The 17,122-nt window shown below is 43.7% G+C and overlaps 1 protein-coding gene across 13 annotated transcripts in view; it reads left to right on the top strand.

Annotated features, from left to right (window-relative positions):
• Positions 1-17,122, top strand: part of FHOD3 (formin homology 2 domain containing 3) — a 463,903-nt gene that overhangs the window by 202,229 nt on the left and 244,552 nt on the right. For all 13 annotated transcript variants that reach the window (XM_055324588.1, XM_055324589.1, XM_055324587.1 and 10 more), the window contains exon 5: positions 3,401-3,506. In XM_055324588.1, coding sequence (XP_055180563.1) covers positions 3,401-3,506 — 106 coding nt within the window. The remainder of the gene's footprint in view (positions 1-3,400; positions 3,507-17,122) is intronic.

Genomic DNA, 17,122 nt, shown 5'->3' with positions numbered 1-17,122 from the left:
ATCTATGAAGACAAGGGAAACAAAAGCAAAAATGAACTGTTGGGACTTAGATAAAAAGCTTCTGCACAGCAAAAGAAACAGTCAACAAAACTAAAAGACAACCTACAGAATGGGAGAAGATATTTGCAAATTACATATCAGAGAAAAGGCTAGTATCCAAGATCTATAAAGAACTTATTAAACTCAACACCAAAGAAACAAACAATCCAATAATGAAATGGGCAAAAGACATGAAGAGAAATCTCACAGAGGAAGACATAGACATGGCCAACAAGCACATGAGAAAATGCTCTGAATCACTTGCCATCAGGGAAATACAAATGAAAACCACAATGAGATACCACCTCACCCCAGTGAGAATGGTGAAAATTAACAAGACAGCAAACAACAAATGTTGGAGAGGATGTGGAGAAAGGGGAACCCTCTTGCACTGTTGGTGGGAATGTGAACTGGTGCAGCCACTTTGGAAAACTGTGTGGAGGTTCCTCAAAGAGTTAAAAATAGAACTGCCCTAGGACCCAGCAATTGCATTGCTGGGTATTTATCCCAAAGATACAGATGCAGTGAAAAACTGAGACACCTACACCCCAACGTTTATAGCATATTGTCCTTCACTGAGTTTATTCTGCAGTATTCTGAATTCTCGGGAATGTTATTTCTACCATTTATTCATGAAACAGCTATTTTTGAGAAGCCTTTGCTGGCATTAAGTCAGCAAGGAGGAAGGTGCTGCTACCAAAAGTGTATAATCTGTTTGGAAGACCACAAAACAGCTCGAACCAGGGCAGGCATCATTGGGTGTTGGATGGATTACACAGGCTGCAAGCTGTCTGGGGCTTGGATCTCCTTCTCCCACACCCACAGTCTGCATTTCCCTTATCCTGTGTTTTTTACATACAGGGGTTCTTTCTGGAACTTAAAGTATAAGGGTGTAAAATACAAAGCCATTGGTCTTTTCTGTTGAATTGAATATTCCTTGACTAATGTGCATTAAAAAAAATTGTAGGTTAAAATGTGGCTAATGTAGAAAATTCTGAAACACAGGGATAATCCCTTATCAGTTAGAGTTAACATTTTTATTTTATTCCAGTCGGAAACCAGTGTTTTAAAAATCATTTATTAATGCCTAAGTATTTTGGGGTATGTGTTCAAAATCTCAGACATTGCCAATTTGGAGGATGTTCTTCACAATTTATTATCCATAAATGTCTATTTCTTAAGTGCCTTATCTACATATGTACATAAATTTTAGTTGGGGTTCTGAGTTTTTATAAACATTGTCTCCCCTGTCCGTGTTTTTTCCAAGTACCTTTGCCAGCAGTCAACTCTCTGCTGTATTAATATTAGCGATTAGCTTGAGTGGTTTCTTGAGAGCTTGTTCTCACTTTTTCACCATGAAGTCATGTGTGAATCTAGGTTTAGTTAAAGTAATAAACATTTGTTACATGCTTGGAAAAACTTTCTGACTAGACATGAGCTCATCTAAATGTTCACTTTTCACATATGCTGGTGGAAAAGGATATGGATGGTGGGAGAATTATTTTTATTTCCTTTATACATACGAGTGTAAAGTAATTTTCCAAAAACTCATGATATTGTTCCACTTTTTTTTCATGCTTCCAAAGCCATGATTATCTTAAAGTCTGAGTTAACACAGCTGTCTTTCATTACCTTCAGGGCACAAGCATTGCTCCCCACCACCCAGTGCCCTCTGAACATTGAGAGTGTTTTCTGGGTTCAAAGGGAACCTTCTCCTGGCCTGCCCACACTTAGCTCAAGTCCTCCATCCATATAATTGGAAAATGCCATAAAATCAAAATGAGGGGCTGATTTCACAGAGGGACAGGAGAATTATGCCTGCTTGTCGAAATTATTTTTTTCTTTTTTGGAGATAAACTATGGTTGCTGGCCATTCCTATAATAATAACCCTTCATTATTCCATTAAGCTTTCTACTATTTACATCACTGAGGGTTTATATATATATATATATATATATATATATATATATATATATATAATTTTGCTCTGTTGTTATAATTGAAGATGAATGTTCCAGTCTTAGGCCCACTGCATTTGAGACCAGGCACTGTCCAATTGAGAAAATCTCCTGAAATAGTAGTGGAAAAATCCCTCTCATAGAGCTCTGTAGAACTTGGTACTACAGAAAATGATTGGGCTAGCTGGACAGAGGTAATCTCCACCAAAGTTTTGAATCTTTATCTGTAAAGAGAAGGTCGGCTTAGGTCAATGGTGCTTGAACTGGCTGCCCTTTAGGATTTCCTGGGGAATTTAATAAAACAAAGCCAGCCAGGACCCCACCCCTAAAAATTCTGATTAAATCTGTCTGGGTAGGGTCCTGCTTCCTACTCCTTTTTTTTTTTAATAAATTAATTTTTATTGGTGTTCAATTTACCAACATACAGAATAACACCCAGTGCTCATCCCGTCAAGTGTCCCCCTCAGTGCCCGTCACCCATTCACCCCCACCCCCCGCCCTCCTCCCCCTCCACCACCCCTTCCTACTCCTTTTTAAAGCTCCCCAGATAATCCTAATGTGAAAGAGTCAGGGATGAGACCCGTCTGAGCACCCCTGAGTCACCTGAAGGATGCGTTAAGCACAGATTGCTGAGCCTCATGGTAGAGTTTTCTATGTAGTAAGTTAGGGTATTTGCATTTCTCACAAGTGCCCAGGTTATGCTCATGCTGCCTGTGAGTCTGGACACCTCTCTTTGAGAACCACCAAATTAGATGGTCCCTGATATTCCTTCTGTGTTCTGCCTTCTGTGACCTGAGTCTGCTGGTCTGCCAAAGTGGCCCATTTGTGGGGTCACGTGGCTGCCCTAGATGCACGTCTGGTTGTGTGCTTTGCTTCCAGGCTGGTCCTGCAAGCAGCACAACTTGGGAGGTGGAGAAACTGCTTCCCAACTTAGATAGCATTTGCTAGACCCCTCTAACCACTGACCTTAAGGACTGTCTTTTGGAACACACGGGTGGCTTCAAATCCTCCACTTGATGGTCTGTGCTGCAATCAAACATTTCCTGTTGCTGAAACCCAGCAAGCTTCATGTGGGCAGTCTCTGGGGACCTGTGGGGGCACAGAGCCTGGTGATTTTGGAAGAATGAAAAACACAACACTATAAATATTCCTGACAGGGGATTCATTTGCTTTATCTTTATTAGATTGCCCAGAAGGCAATAATTGGTCTTTGGCAACCAACAATGTGGAGACTAGTTGTAAAATTCCTCTGGCAACAGTTAAGATGCCTCATTTGAATAGAGCAGAGCAATCTTTAGAGGTCAGTCTGGCTTCAAAGGCTCGTACATAGTTTTAACAGCGTGGATGGAGGATGGACTGGGATACTATTTGAAGTCTTTTTTTCTCCCTTCTTTCTTGCCAGGATGACAAGGATTTGGTGCACGAATTTGTGATAGCTGAAGGTCTGACGTGTCTGATCAAGGTGGGAGCCGAGGCGGACCAGAACTATCAGAATTACATCCTGAGGGGTAAGTTATGACATGTGAGCCCCACCCACGGCAAGGGGGGCCTGGCATCACCTCCAGGAGCTTCCATACCGAGACCTCTTAAAAAGATTTGGATTATGGAGTAAAGTGACAAAGACCCTCTGTTGCAAAGGATGACACTTTCATCAGGTTTTATCACTTCCTGGTAACTAGTGACTGAGCTAACTTTACTGGTTTTTACCTAACATCTCTTCCTGGTTTTGAAGAAGAAAAAAAACCTACTTCACGTTAAGTTCTTTATAATTTCTTTCATTTGGTAAGGAAAATGGGCCTGCATTTCAGCAGAAAGTCACCCAAAGCCAAAGAGGCCAATTTATTTTCTGGGGAAAAAATTTTTATTCAACTTGTATTGTTACTGGGAGTCCTTGTCAGAAGCACACATTCTTCACTGGGTCCTTGTGTTTCTGACTTGGTAGGTTTGGGATGGGCCTGGAACTTGCCCTATAAAGAAGGAGTCTGAAAGTTATCTGTATAATTTTGTCTTTCTTTTTCCTTTCTCTTTCTCCTTCTTCTCCTCCTCCTCCTCTCCTCCTCTCCCTCTCCCTCTCCCTCTCCCTTTCCCTCTCTTTCTCTTTCTTTTTCTCTTTCTCTTTCTCTTTCTTTCTTTCTCTTTCTCTTTCTCTTTCCCTCTCCCTCTCCTTCTCTTTCTCTTCTCTTTCTTTCTCTTTCTCTTCTCTTCTCTTTCCTCCTCTGTCTCACTCCCTTCCCTTCTCTCCTCTCTCCTTTCTCCCCTCCCTCCCTCCAAAGTGAAGTATGTGTCCAGTTTGAAGCACTGATCACTGTTCCAGTTCATAAAGTTAATGCTCTTTGGTTATACTATTTTTGTCCACCTTCATATAAAAAATTTTATTTGATCCCATAAAAGTGTAACTGGGGAGAGCAGGAATTATTCAGCTGGACCCTAAGAAATCACTGCTATCAACAGTTTTGGCCAGTAAAAGGAGAGATTTAATGTAGTTCAGTCTCATCCCCATTTTGCAACTGAAGGCTGTGAGACTCAAAGACATGAAACAGTTGCCTGCTAAAGTCTGTCTCTCTAGGGCCCGGTCAAGCAGGGGCAGCACCCAGGCTCTGTGGCACATGTCTCATCCAGCTTTTGTTCCTTCCTCTCCATGTATACCTGCAACCCCACAGCTCCATCTTCTATGTTCATAGAAGGGGGAAAATAGTGCTTTTGTTTCCTTTGGGTGAAAGATGAGTAGTTGACATGTGATTTAATATCACATGTCCATGGTTAGACTTGAATGAGACCTGTGGAGTGAAACCATCTCTTGCAGTTTTGCCCTGAGAAGGAGCCTCCTATTGTGTTATCACCCAGCACAGCCAACCGAGGCCTTCCCTTTTGTCCCTGGCTCCTGGGGAGCCACAGCAGCAAAGAACAAGAGAGAAAACTAGGCTCGTGAAGATAAAAAAAATATTTAAGGACATATTTTCAAGTCAATGTTAATAGTTTCTGTCTCTGAATAAATGCCAAATGTGTGCATGAGAGAGAGTTCTTAGCCTTCCCTTTCTGCTCTGTGGTGTTTGGGAGGCTGGGGAGTCGCCTCCTTTTGCCCATCTTCAATCTTTTCCTGGGTGTGTGGTTCATCCTCCTTACAGGTTATCAGTAATGATGGCTTATGAATGAATTTGATGATTTCTATCTCCACTATAATTAAAATGTGGAAGCTTTTATGGGGGCTGTAGACAGATGAACCATAGAAGGCTCTTGCCTCCCAGTGAGGCTGTCTTTGTGTCTGAAGAGATTCTCCTTAGCTTTCTTTTCACACAGGTCCTACTCATAGAACAGGGGAAGACACACAGATAAGGGTGAGGGAAAGTCTTCTAGTTTATTTTCCACCTGCCTGATGGCTGTTTGTAAGTCAAACCACTGGAAGGAAAGAAACCTCAAATCACCTAATTCCGAATAGTGAATCCACATGGTATGTTAATTGTTGTTGTTATGCTTAAAGTATATACACATATCTCTCTCTGGAAGTAATATTATAACCACCTACGTGCTTATCTTTCTTCTTCTGACCCTTATCTTGGAGTGTGTATATATGTATGTTTTTATACTGTAACATCAGTGTAAACCTCTACATTGATCTACAGCCAAGACTGGGTTGAGGGGGAAGGTTCTGCTAGCAGGGATCAACCCTTATCAGCCCTTATCAGGAAGGTCATATATTTTTTTTTAAGTTTTATTTGATTTATGAGAGGGAGGGAGGTAGGGAGAGAGAGCAAGCAAGTGTGCATGCAGTGGAGGGAGGGGCGAGGGAGAGAGAGAATCTAAAGCAGGCTTCCCACTGAGCATGGAGCCCCATGCAGGGTTCAATCCCAGGACCCTGAGATGAGGGCCTGAGCCGAAATCAAGAGGCAACTGCTCAACGAACTGAGTCACCCAGGCGCCCCAGGAAGGCCACATTTTTGTCAAAAGCCCCTTGCAGACCTCTCTTAATAGGTTGGAACCAGGCCACATGACCACCTGTAGCTGCAAGGGAGGTTGGCAGATGATTAGGCTTCCTGGACTCTTAAGGGGAGGCAGCAAGAGAGAAACGCCAACTCTAGTTAGGCCTGAGGGTTACCAGTGCCTGCCAGACAGGTGGAGTTAGGAGGCAAGGGGTCAGCCCCGCTGAGGAAGCTCTTTTAAGTAAGTAGGCCTGTGGTGGCTTAGTAGGTGGGAGTGAGGGCCTCCCTGCCATGGAGGAAATCATGCTGGTGCAGAGGAAGCTCAGCGGCTGCACAAAGGTCCCAGATGATGAGCTGTGTGAATTGTGCTTCCCAGTAAGGAAATATGGTACTGATGCAGAATACTTCATCGAGGCTCTCTACCGTAATGCTTCTCATTAAACGGGCGATGGTTATTTATGTTATTTATTTTATATATTTGCGGCAGTAGTTTATTCACAATTTGCAGTATCAGGCAGGTGGTAAAGTCAATTAGCAAATTATTAAGAATTGGTTGTCCAAGCACAGCCAGGAGAGAGTCTTGTTGACCATCTGTTCCTTCTCTGTGTAGAAAATACCACTGACAAAGATGCCTTGCTGCAGACACCCCTTCCTTAAATAGGAGGACGCTCTGTGGTTTCATCACCACCACCAGGGCCTTGCCTTTAGATTTTTCCTTTCCACTAATGCACATTTACTGAAGGCCTGAGGCTCCCCATGAATTCCCTGGAGAATGAGCAGGTGCTTACTCCCATTCAGGTTACTGTGAGATACTCTGTTTTCCATGGAATGGAGGTGCCTTGGCATGCCTGCCCCACTTCTGCTCAGTCTCAGAAGACTCAGCATGAGCAGGGCACTGTGTGCAAACATCAGCACATTTGGATGTATCTGACCAGAGTCCATGCCAGGAAGGTACCTTCTGAGGGATGTAAATGACAGATTTCTCAGAGTGTGACTTTTGTGTTTTTATATAAAGAAACTATCATTTTTCCTAGCCCACATGTTGAGTCACCCCTTCCTGACTTTGAAGAACTTCTCTTGTAGGCTTTTTAAGGTAGTGATCAGCTGCCAGCAGCCACCAGACATTTATAATCAAGGACAAACTTTGAAATGCCTCATTGTTCAACCTTATTTCAACCATATTACCTTGGGTGAGGGTATGGTGAGGCCAGATGCAGATCTTGAGAAAACCTGCTCAGAGTCTGGTGGTTTTGTAACTCACAGTTCTGGGAGGAGGCCCGCATGCCCCACAAAGGCTACTCAGGAGAAGCATGGGGGTCAGTCATGAGGCGGAGGGAGAGGGCAAGCAGCTTTGCTGTGGTTTCCATGGGAAGGAGCTGATGAGGTGGGAAGAGCAGACTTAGGATGCGCTAGAGTGAATAATTTCTGTGGGCCCTGGGGCAGGTAGGGTGGAAGTATCATGGCCCAGAGTGTGAGAGCCCGACATGGCAGGTGGCAGGGGGTAGGCCCTTGAGCTGCTAGAGAAGAGCTGATCAACCTCGACCCCTTGCCTCAGAACTACATCAAGACCTGGGCCTTTGGAAAAACAGTATTACAACCTGTAAAGTGGGTTGCTTGTCAAATTGCTGTCAGGAAGAATGTGCCCTTCATGTAGTTACCTTAGGAGCTCTGCTCTATGGGACCATGTGTGAGTCCCCCAGATCCCAAGGAAACGAGCATTTGGAGAACTCAGTGCTTTCCACATCTGCTTTTAGAACTCATTTAATTTATCTTTATTTTTGTGCTCGACTGTCAGCTTTTTTTTTTTTTTTAAAGGCCCAAGAATTTGTTGCTTTTAGTAGAGGATGTATCTGCTGAGAGGTAAAGATAGGTTCTGAGTTATGGTGTTAACCAAGCGCTCTCCAAAAATGTGAGCTGGCTGCTGGGAAGAGGTCTAAGTGCACAACATGCAGAAATAATATTTATCTGACTTATTATTCTTGGATGGTTCTAGCTAATGATCTAAAGTTTTTTGTGATAGCCAGTATTTAATATAAGTCTCCTGTGGAATTTTGTAACTCACAATTATTAAAGGAGGACCTAGAATGGTATATTCCTGGGAACTTTGTGCACGCATAATGAGCCTTCATTGTGGGCCCCATCAGGCCCTGGGAATGTGATGATGAAACTAGGGTGCCCTGGTGAGGCTCCCTAGGAGGCACTGTGCCTGGGCTACTTTGTATGTTATGTCTCCCACACCTTATATATTTAGAGAGTGTATATAGGTGATCTACTTCGGGGTCGGGGGTGGGGGAAGAGAAAGAGATGAGTAGAATCAGTGAGACCAGCTGCCTTTTCTGGCTGTCCTTCAAGGGAAGCTGCTTCTTAAGGGCTAGTTTTACATGGAGAAATTTGATTTGATCATTTCACCAAAAGCAAAGTACCCATTAATCATAAAACACCTCAGTCATTGTCAGAACTGGAAAAGGTCTTAGGACTCCTATAGCTCAGCCCTTTCATTTTAGGAGAAAACTAGATATTTTGTTTGTCCCTATGATGCATCATAAAAAATGGTTTAATGCCTGTCAACATTTAAAAGTTGGAACATTTGACCTAAAATAAATCCAAATTTCAGATTTCTTTGGGAAACCGGAACCAGAGAATTTTAGTGCTTTGCCAAATATTGCCTAACTATATTCCACTCTGGAGGGAAAAATGCCTTTCATGTTAGCAGATCTCTTAATGAGGTTCAAGACTCCTGGCAAGGAGGGTTTTTGTCAGCATCGGCATCACCAGGAACCACACATTATGGACATTGCGGAAAGAGATTTGTGATCTTAGGAGGTGTTGGTACAAAATGATCAAATGGTGTTTAAACTAAAACCCTCCATCTTGGAAAACTTAAAAGTTTGTGTTTTGGCATTTCAGAACAAGGGAGGAGAGTAGAGGATGGGAGCAGACATGAGGAGCTACTCACTTCCTGAACCAAGCTCAGGTCCTTGGCTGCTATGTTTTCTACTGAACAGCCTGGCCTGATTCTATCCACTTATATTGGTCCTGGGGGACACTTGATCTGTCTTGGAGGAACCTTCCTCTTCTGAGATGAACGTGTCAGAGTACTCAGTCAGGACTTAAGGGATCAATCATGGCGGCCACATGGCCAGGCTTTGGGTGGATGACACAAGTGCACAAGTGTCTGGGTAGGGGATCTGTCACCAGCTTCTGGGGATTGAAGCCAGTATCAGTGATGGAGTTCTTCCTCACTTTTGAGGTCCCTCTGCATGCTAAGTCTTTGTGACAGGGGACTATTGTAGTAGGGAATCATATTGGCTGGCACAAAGTAGTAGACCATGAGGCCAAATTGAGCCTGCTTGGTGGAGAGTGTCAAGGCCAGTGGAATAGAGACAATCTGAGATGGACATGTCTGAAAAGAAAATGGAGTAAAACCAAGTGGATGGACATATTTTTATTCATTCATTCATTCATTCATTCATTCGACATACAGAGAGAGACAGAGACATAGGCAGAAGGAGAAGAAGACTCCTTGTGGGGAGCCTGGTATGGGACTCAATCCCAGGACCCTGGGCCAAAGGCAGACGCTCAACCACTGAGCCACCCAGGTGCCCTTGGACAGATTTTTCTTAAATAGCTTTTTATAATATTTTATTGTGCAGTTGGTGAACACACCATTGTATGGAAAGCAACCAGCATACAAAGGGGGAAAAAAGATAAAAATCACCCATAGTCCTATTAAACAAAGATAAAAACCATTTTCTACCCACGCATATTCATGCCTACTTCATACATACCTTTTACAAAAATGAAGTGTCTTTTAAGTAAGTCATCCAATTGTGTCTCCTGGGAATGGCTTGAAAATACAGGCCTTGGAAGCTGCCTTTGTGACATATCTTAGACTTCAGTACAATTATTTAACTACTTTCAACAGCAGCTTCCAAGAACATAGTATCTACTTTATAGGAGTGTTGTGAAGGTTCAGGGGCTCATAGAAAGGCCTAAATAAAGGATTGAATTGTAGCTATGATCATTATTATCAATAATGGGGAGAAGACCGCTATATACAAGCCAAGAAGAGAGGTCTCAGAAGGAACCCACTGTGCAGATACCTCGATCTTGGACTTGCAGCTTTCAAACCTGAGAAATTTCTGCTGCTTCTACCCCTAGTCTGTGGTAGGTACGTACATTTGTATCTTGTTTGGGATTGAATCATTGTCCTGAGAAGGGATAAGGGAATTGATGCTTCCATCTGTGTACCTTTCTGTTCATTTGCTCCAGGCCTGGGGTAATCATTCCCTTTAACCTTTGTCACTCCTGGTGACTAGGGTACCCTTATTAGTACCCGTGAATTATAAAACTGCTACTGGAAAAATGGTTTGTAATTTTGGTTGTCACCATGTTAAATCTGTCTATCAAAATTTGGGAAGAATCGATATGTTTGTTTGAAAATTCAAAACTACTACTTATGCATACTTCTGTGTCCCAGGACAAATTCTTTTCAAGAATATAACTCCTGTATATGTTCATCTGACTGGTGTGAAAGGTCTATTTACTTTGCCTTGGTGACAGAATTTTACATGTATTCCTCTTGGGTGTTTTTGTATTTATTTATTCTGGTCTCATTTTTTTTAATCAGTCCTGATATTTACCATGTGATAGAGTGAAAAGGCCTTGGCACCTTTTCTTGTTTACTGGTTTTGTAAATTCGGTTTTGGAGTGGTATCTCCTGAGAAGAGTCTTTCTCACCCCACTCCTGCCCTTGGGTATGTTTTGCTTCAAACAGGGAACAATCTGTGTCTGGAACCTGGGTTTCTTATTTGTTAGCAACTGCTTGGTGAAGACAGAGAGGGAGGGTTAGCTCCTCTTCCTCTGTTTACATGCATGAATTTTCTTTTTTGCGCTTAGACTGGTAGCCTGCCTGGTGGGGATCTGGTCTGTTGGTTCTGGCATTTACCAGCCAGCTGGAGAAGGCGGGCCACTTGTAGCTGGAGGACACGGTTTTATGTTTTGTTTGTTTTAGTTTCCCCTATGCTGAACCCTCTGCAATTGCTGTTAAATGATCTCTGTGGCCTGGCTGTGTCTGACCTCAGCCTGGCCTTTCTGCTCCCCGACTTGGCATGCTGTTGGTGCTGTGGCCTCCAGGTGGAACCAGCCACACTGCTGAGGAATTTGGTTAGGGGCAGGGAAACCATAGCCATCCTGCTTGGGGAGGAAGGCTGAGTTCCTCTTGTTGCTGCTGTTGGCGCATGGTGGCTGAACTGCCACCCCAGAGTGCTTTAAGTGTCCCATCTATGGCTCCTCTTGTCACCCTGCTGCCACTGCCACCCGGCATCAGGCCTGCACCCCTTTTTAGAAAACTGAGAGAATAGCTGAGAACTGTACTTCTGTCCTTCCTCTTGCAGCCAGTTTGAGCACAGGGGCAAAATAATGGGCTTACGCTGGGGCAGTTCATATCTCTCCCTTGTCCTGCCCAGATCAGGGGGTACTGTGGGTTTGCTCAGCTTTTCTCCATGACTTTCTACAACATTGCATTTCCCAAAAGAGGGCATAGGATGCAGGGTCCAGCATTCCCCTCGGACCCGCTGCACCCTCTGGTGTGTGTTGCTGGGCCTCAGGGTCTGCAGCACGTGCTTAGCTACCTCTACTCTCAGGGCTTGTGGAATCTCTTCTCCGCTGACACCTCTCATTGGTTCTCTGGGTAGATTGGTAGGAAGATGGTTTGGAGGCTGCTTGTTGTGGTGCCATTTTTTCTGGAAGTGCTAAGTTATTGAATCATCCTTGCTTGTGGCCTGTGTCCCAACCTAGGCTTGGTCTGCCGGTGCCAGGTACAGGAACATGGTGAGTCAGGAGGTCGGGGGAACTCTTGCCCCAGGAAGCAAGGAAAAGCCAGAATTGGGTCCTGACCTTTGCTGGGACAGAGCATCCTTTGTTTTCCCTTTGAGTGTTCAGGTAAGAGAGGGAGACACCCCGGGTGAGGTGGGTGACATGAGGGACCCTGAGCCCCTCACCACATTTGGCAGCCAGTAGGATATTTGCCTCAGTTTCTAACTCTATGTGGACACTTTGGCTTTAACAGGATTTTGATTTTTCCCTCTAATCCCTCTTGCAGGGGGTTTTTCCTCCTGAAATTAGAGAATGCTTGTTTCCTGGTAATCTCGTCTTAGGGTTAATAAGGTTCTTATTTCAAGCTTTACTTTTCTTAAAGTAAAAATCAGTTATTAATACTGTTGAATATAGCAAGCATTAAGTGGTAACAGAAACGCTTCATATAGAGCAGTCTTTATAAAGCAGCAGCCAGGTCTACCTGGCGACCATTTTTGCCTTATAGGAACAGTAGACTTGAATGGCTTTATGTAATATTAGTTATCATCATTTAATTTTGACTAATTCTCAGACAGATTACGTGCTGCTTTAAAATTCGCCTTGCACTTTAGATATAATTACAGCCCTCCAGAAGTTCAGGCTAGTTTGCAGACAAAACAAAACACAACAACAACAACAAAAAAAAACCCCTTGAAATGTTGTGCTGTCATGTCTTTGAGTCCTTCAACCTAAACCTTATCAGAGTCTCAGCCAAAGAGATTTCTCCAGAATGTTCTCTATGAGAAGCCTCCATTTTCTTTGTTTTATCTGAGATGAGATGGAAGAAAGAAAAGCAGGGTTCCTTGGCCATTCCCACGTGTAGAATTTTCCACAACCAAATTCCACTGCTGTGTATTCATGAGGAATTTTTCTGCTCTGTTCATATGGAAGATGTGCCTCCTCACCCTATCCTTCTTTCCTTGCTCAGGAGACTTTTCCTGAGAAACTGCAGGCTAGGGCTACCTTCAATCATAATGGTTATTCCCTTGGCTGTAACTTTATCTCACATGTGATCTTCTTTTTTTAGGACTTCTGCTTACAAATGCAGGCTTATAATAGCACAGAATGTCTTCAGCAAATTTTGAACCTAGCCCCAAACATAACTTAAAATGATCTTCTTGCCTGGAGTTTACTGGGGAAACATCAGTCGCTATGTTCACTGATGCCTGCATTTTGGAGTTTTGAGAGCTCCTGGTAGATTGGGGCAACCTCCCAGCAGGATGCTGCTCTTTTTCCTGGCACTGTGGCTTCTTCCCCTGCCATCCTTGTGCACAAGGTCCCCAGCCGAAGTCACTCTGCAGTGCCCCAGGCCTGCAGAGCCAGCCACATGTCCTGGGTGTCTCCAGTGTACCTTGTCCAAACCCAACCCATCTCCATGCCTTGGTCAGCACCCCCATGGCTCCATTCATTGTGTCAGTGGAAGAGCAGTCCTCCAGCATATTCAGGACCACTGCCTCCTAGATCCCTGGTCTCTAACTCTCTGTAATCCTCAATCTTCAAATCTCTGTCCCGCACTCTTTTTCAAGGGCTTTCATCTTCTTCATTCCCAGTTCTGGTTTCTGACTTCACACCATCATTTGTTCCTTCCTGATCTGCTCTACCAGCCTCCTGACTTGTTTCTGCTTTCCCTCTTGGTTCTCTTTGGTCTATTTTGTACTCTGTTACCTGGGTTGACCTTCTGCAGTGCTGATCTGGTCTTCCTTCCAAGGCTCCTCTCATCCTCAGGATGAAGCCCTCACTCTTCCCTGTGGGTAGTGCCCACCTTGGTCCTGCTGGATATATCTGTCTGGTCCACTTCAGTGCTCTCTCTGACCTGGGCATCTGCCTGAGATGCCCTTCCTCACCTGCTTTATACTTTATTCCTTGCTTCCTGCTCCTATTGGAATTGGGCTTACATACAATATTCTGTAGGAGACCTTTGCTCCAATATTTTGGTCCTCTGTGCATACCCTGGTCCTGATGCTTACCTTACTGATAATATTTGTTAACATGCGCTATGGGCCAAAGACCCTAGGCTAATTCTGTGTATGATACTTGGCTGCTTATGTGTCCATTTCCATCCTTGATGCCACGCACATTTTAGGAGTTAAGCAGAAATTGGCTGAAGGAGAGGATACATGAATGTTAGAATGTCTGCAGGGAAGAGAACTCATGACTCTCAAGGAAGCTGCTGGTTTGTGCTAAGGGTTTGAGAAAGCTCAAGTCTACTAATCTTGAAGCTTTAGCCCAACAGATCTCTTATTCCTGAAGCACTATAGCAAGAGTTGATTTGTTTGTAGTACTTAAAAAGAATGTCAACGTACTGAATTTCCCTTTTGGTAATTTTGCTGGTTCAGTAGGTCAAGGTGCTGTATATTTTTATTTTAAATATGCCATGATTTCTACAGATAAAATACATGCAAAACGAATTATATTGTATGACCTGTTTTGTATCTCAAGGAATTATTTACCTGCCTTTGAAACAGATATACTATGAGTTCCTTGGTGGCAGGAATAGTGTCATCATAGCCTTTAGGGCCCCTGCTCTAGCCTATTCTTGATGCCTTCTTATATATTCAACAAATACTTGATGAAAAAAAATGAAGGAATAGAAGGGGACCTCTGTCTTGGTCTTCATGTTTTATGAGTGATTGTAGGTAGCATATACTTTATATCGAGAACTAAGCACACAGGATCTGAGGATGTGAAGTGGTGAGACAATATTATGGTAAATAATGAAGTGTAATTTGGAGAGTTTTCATTTGCTTTGGTTTTTTTATTCTCAGGATCTCAACCACATTGTCTTTTGCTTCCTGTGCCTTGCCTCTCCTTTCCCGGCTCCCCCGACCCCCTGCCAGCTTCTTAAAATTGGGTTCTTCCAAAGCCATTCCTGTGCTAGTTTGGCTTGACTCATCCTGGAGCCAGTTCCTGCAGGCACACCATCATCTCTGCCCCCAGTACCTTATTGGCTCCAGGGTTCCCTGAAACACTACTGGTTACCCTGACTGCCCCAGATTTAGAGCTCCCTCCCTTTCCTTTCCAGGTAACCCTTCTTTGGAGCTGGGCTTGAGCCTGCAGAGATTTAAGTGGGGGATAAGTTTTAGATGTAGTTAGATAAGGAAGGGGTTGTTTTTTGGAGGAAGGGACAAAACTGTTGCTTTTAAGGCAGATTAAGAGCAATGAGTAGGAGTTATAGGAAAGTGGTTTTTGACTGAAGACAAACTCCAAGAAGAGTTGGAAAATTAGTTGATTTTCCTTGCCAACATAAACTGATCAGTGGTGACTTTCTGGAGCATTCTGCTGAGGATTCTGAAGCCACATCCAGCATCAGCAGAAAAGAGTGCCACAACTGATTAGTGATGTCTGTCAACAGCCTCAGAGGTGGAGAATGAATAGGAATACTATATATGGTATTTGTTTATTCTGTGGAATACTGGGGATTTTCAGAATGTTTGGTGAGTTGACTTCAGACAGGTGGGTGGCAATTAATTTTCTAACCACAGAACACACTACTTTCCATTGGGAATGCTCTAACAGAAATCAGATGACCTGTTAGGGTTGAAAGACTTGGAGAAGGTGAAGCTGGATGACCTTTAAGAACCCTTCCAGCTCTAAGATTCTGTGATTCTCAGTAAAATAGAAAAAGCCAGATGAGGGATGAAAACAGACCTGCTTGACTCTTCTTCTGTGTGCTTTGTGTTAGTTGCTATAAGATCCCCAGGCTATCACCAAGCATATATTGTCCTGGTTCAGCTTCCAAAAAGGCCATCTGGTTGCATGACACAGAGCCCAGCCAAGTCATTGAAAAGGAAGATGAATTGCCCATAGTCATTAAAGGGCTAATGTTCATGTTAATCAACAGGATTTCAAAGGACTAGCACAGCTGAGTATTAGTTTATATCCAGAAATTCATAGGTACAGGGTGAGGTCAGGAGCATAGGAGACAATGGTGGGTTTGCTGCTTCTCTAGAGCTTGAGGACTAGGAGGCAGTAGGGCTTGTAGAAGCACCATGAGGTTGGATTCATTGGTCAAAGCAAGATAGGTCTGGAGAAGCAGGTTGGTAGCTAGGAGGAGAGTACCCACAGGCTGGGTTACTTCCCATTGCTGCCTTCTAACTTTCCTTGGTATCCACTTAGACTACCAACATGGTCTATATGGTTTCTCTCTCCATGTACATTTTCTTGTCCTACATCTTCCCCCTCCCCCCATGTTTTCTTCTTGTCTTTTCAAGCTCCTCAGGTCTTAATTGGAGGGTTGCACAAAGATTGATCTCTGCCAAAGTTTAGATTTCATTGCTCTTTGTCAGTTTATGGTCCAAATTTTTCTATGGTCAGAGGCCTCAATTGCTAAAGATAGATCAATTGGTTTTGTTCATTCATTAGTGTGACCTGATTGCCTTACGAGTCAGTCACTCTGGGGTCTGAGTACCAGGTAGCCGAGAACAGTACAAACTGAACAGTTACAAGTGGTGCTGTTAAGTCATGAATAAGGCATTAAGGAGAGCCAGCTGAGGATTTAGTGTAGGAAGTGATGTACACACTATGATAGGCAGAGTTCTAAGATGGTCCCTGTGGTTATAAGAGATGTGTGAATATCACAGAACTGTGGTTAGGTTACATTATGTGGCAAAGGTAAAAGGATTTTGCAGATGTAATTAAAATCCCAAATGAGCTGAGTTTGAGTCCATTTAATGGGGGATTATCCTGGGTGGGAGGAGCCTAAACAGGTGAACCCCTAAAAGAGAGTCTAAAAGTCAGAGAACTCTCTCTTCTGCTGATCTTGAAGAAGCAAGTTGGCCATGAGTTCTCCAGCTGCAAGGAAATGAATGCTGCCAACAACCACATAAGCTTGGAAGGGGACCCCAAGCCTCAGATGGGACCACAGTCCCGGCTGACACCTTGATTGCAGCCTTGTGAGACCCTGAGCAGAGGACCCAGCTAAGCTGGGCTTGGATTCCCGCCCCATGGAAATTGTGAGAGAATATGTGTTGTTTTAAGCTGCTAAGTTTGTGGTGGTTTGTTCTATAGCAGCAGAAAACAAATTTGGTCACTACAGAGAATCACAATGCAAAGCCATCTGGACATGCTAAATACCGTGTGAACACACAAGAGACAGAGGTCTCTGGTGAGGAGTAGGGCAAGGTTTCATGAGGTCAGTGACTTCTTATTTTCCTCCTTGGCTTTTTAGGCAACGATGTGCTGTCCATTAAAGCTGAATTCCCCTCTATGCTTCTGTTGCTGCTTATGAGTGACCCTCTCCAATGGTGGACTCAGACTCCTCACTGGGTGGTGGTCATTCCTTTGGGTCTCTCAACTTTGGTGATGCCCATACCCATTCAAGTAAAGGACTCTCTGCTATACACAAATGAGGA

Source organism: Nyctereutes procyonoides, unplaced genomic scaffold, assembly GCF_905146905.1.
Source record: "Nyctereutes procyonoides isolate TBG_1078 unplaced genomic scaffold, NYPRO_anot_genome, whole genome shotgun sequence".
In the NCBI taxonomy this organism is placed as follows: domain Eukaryota; kingdom Metazoa; phylum Chordata; class Mammalia; order Carnivora; family Canidae; genus Nyctereutes; species Nyctereutes procyonoides.
Note: the sequence above shows the minus strand (reverse complement) of the source record. Positions and strands in the feature narration are given on the sequence as shown.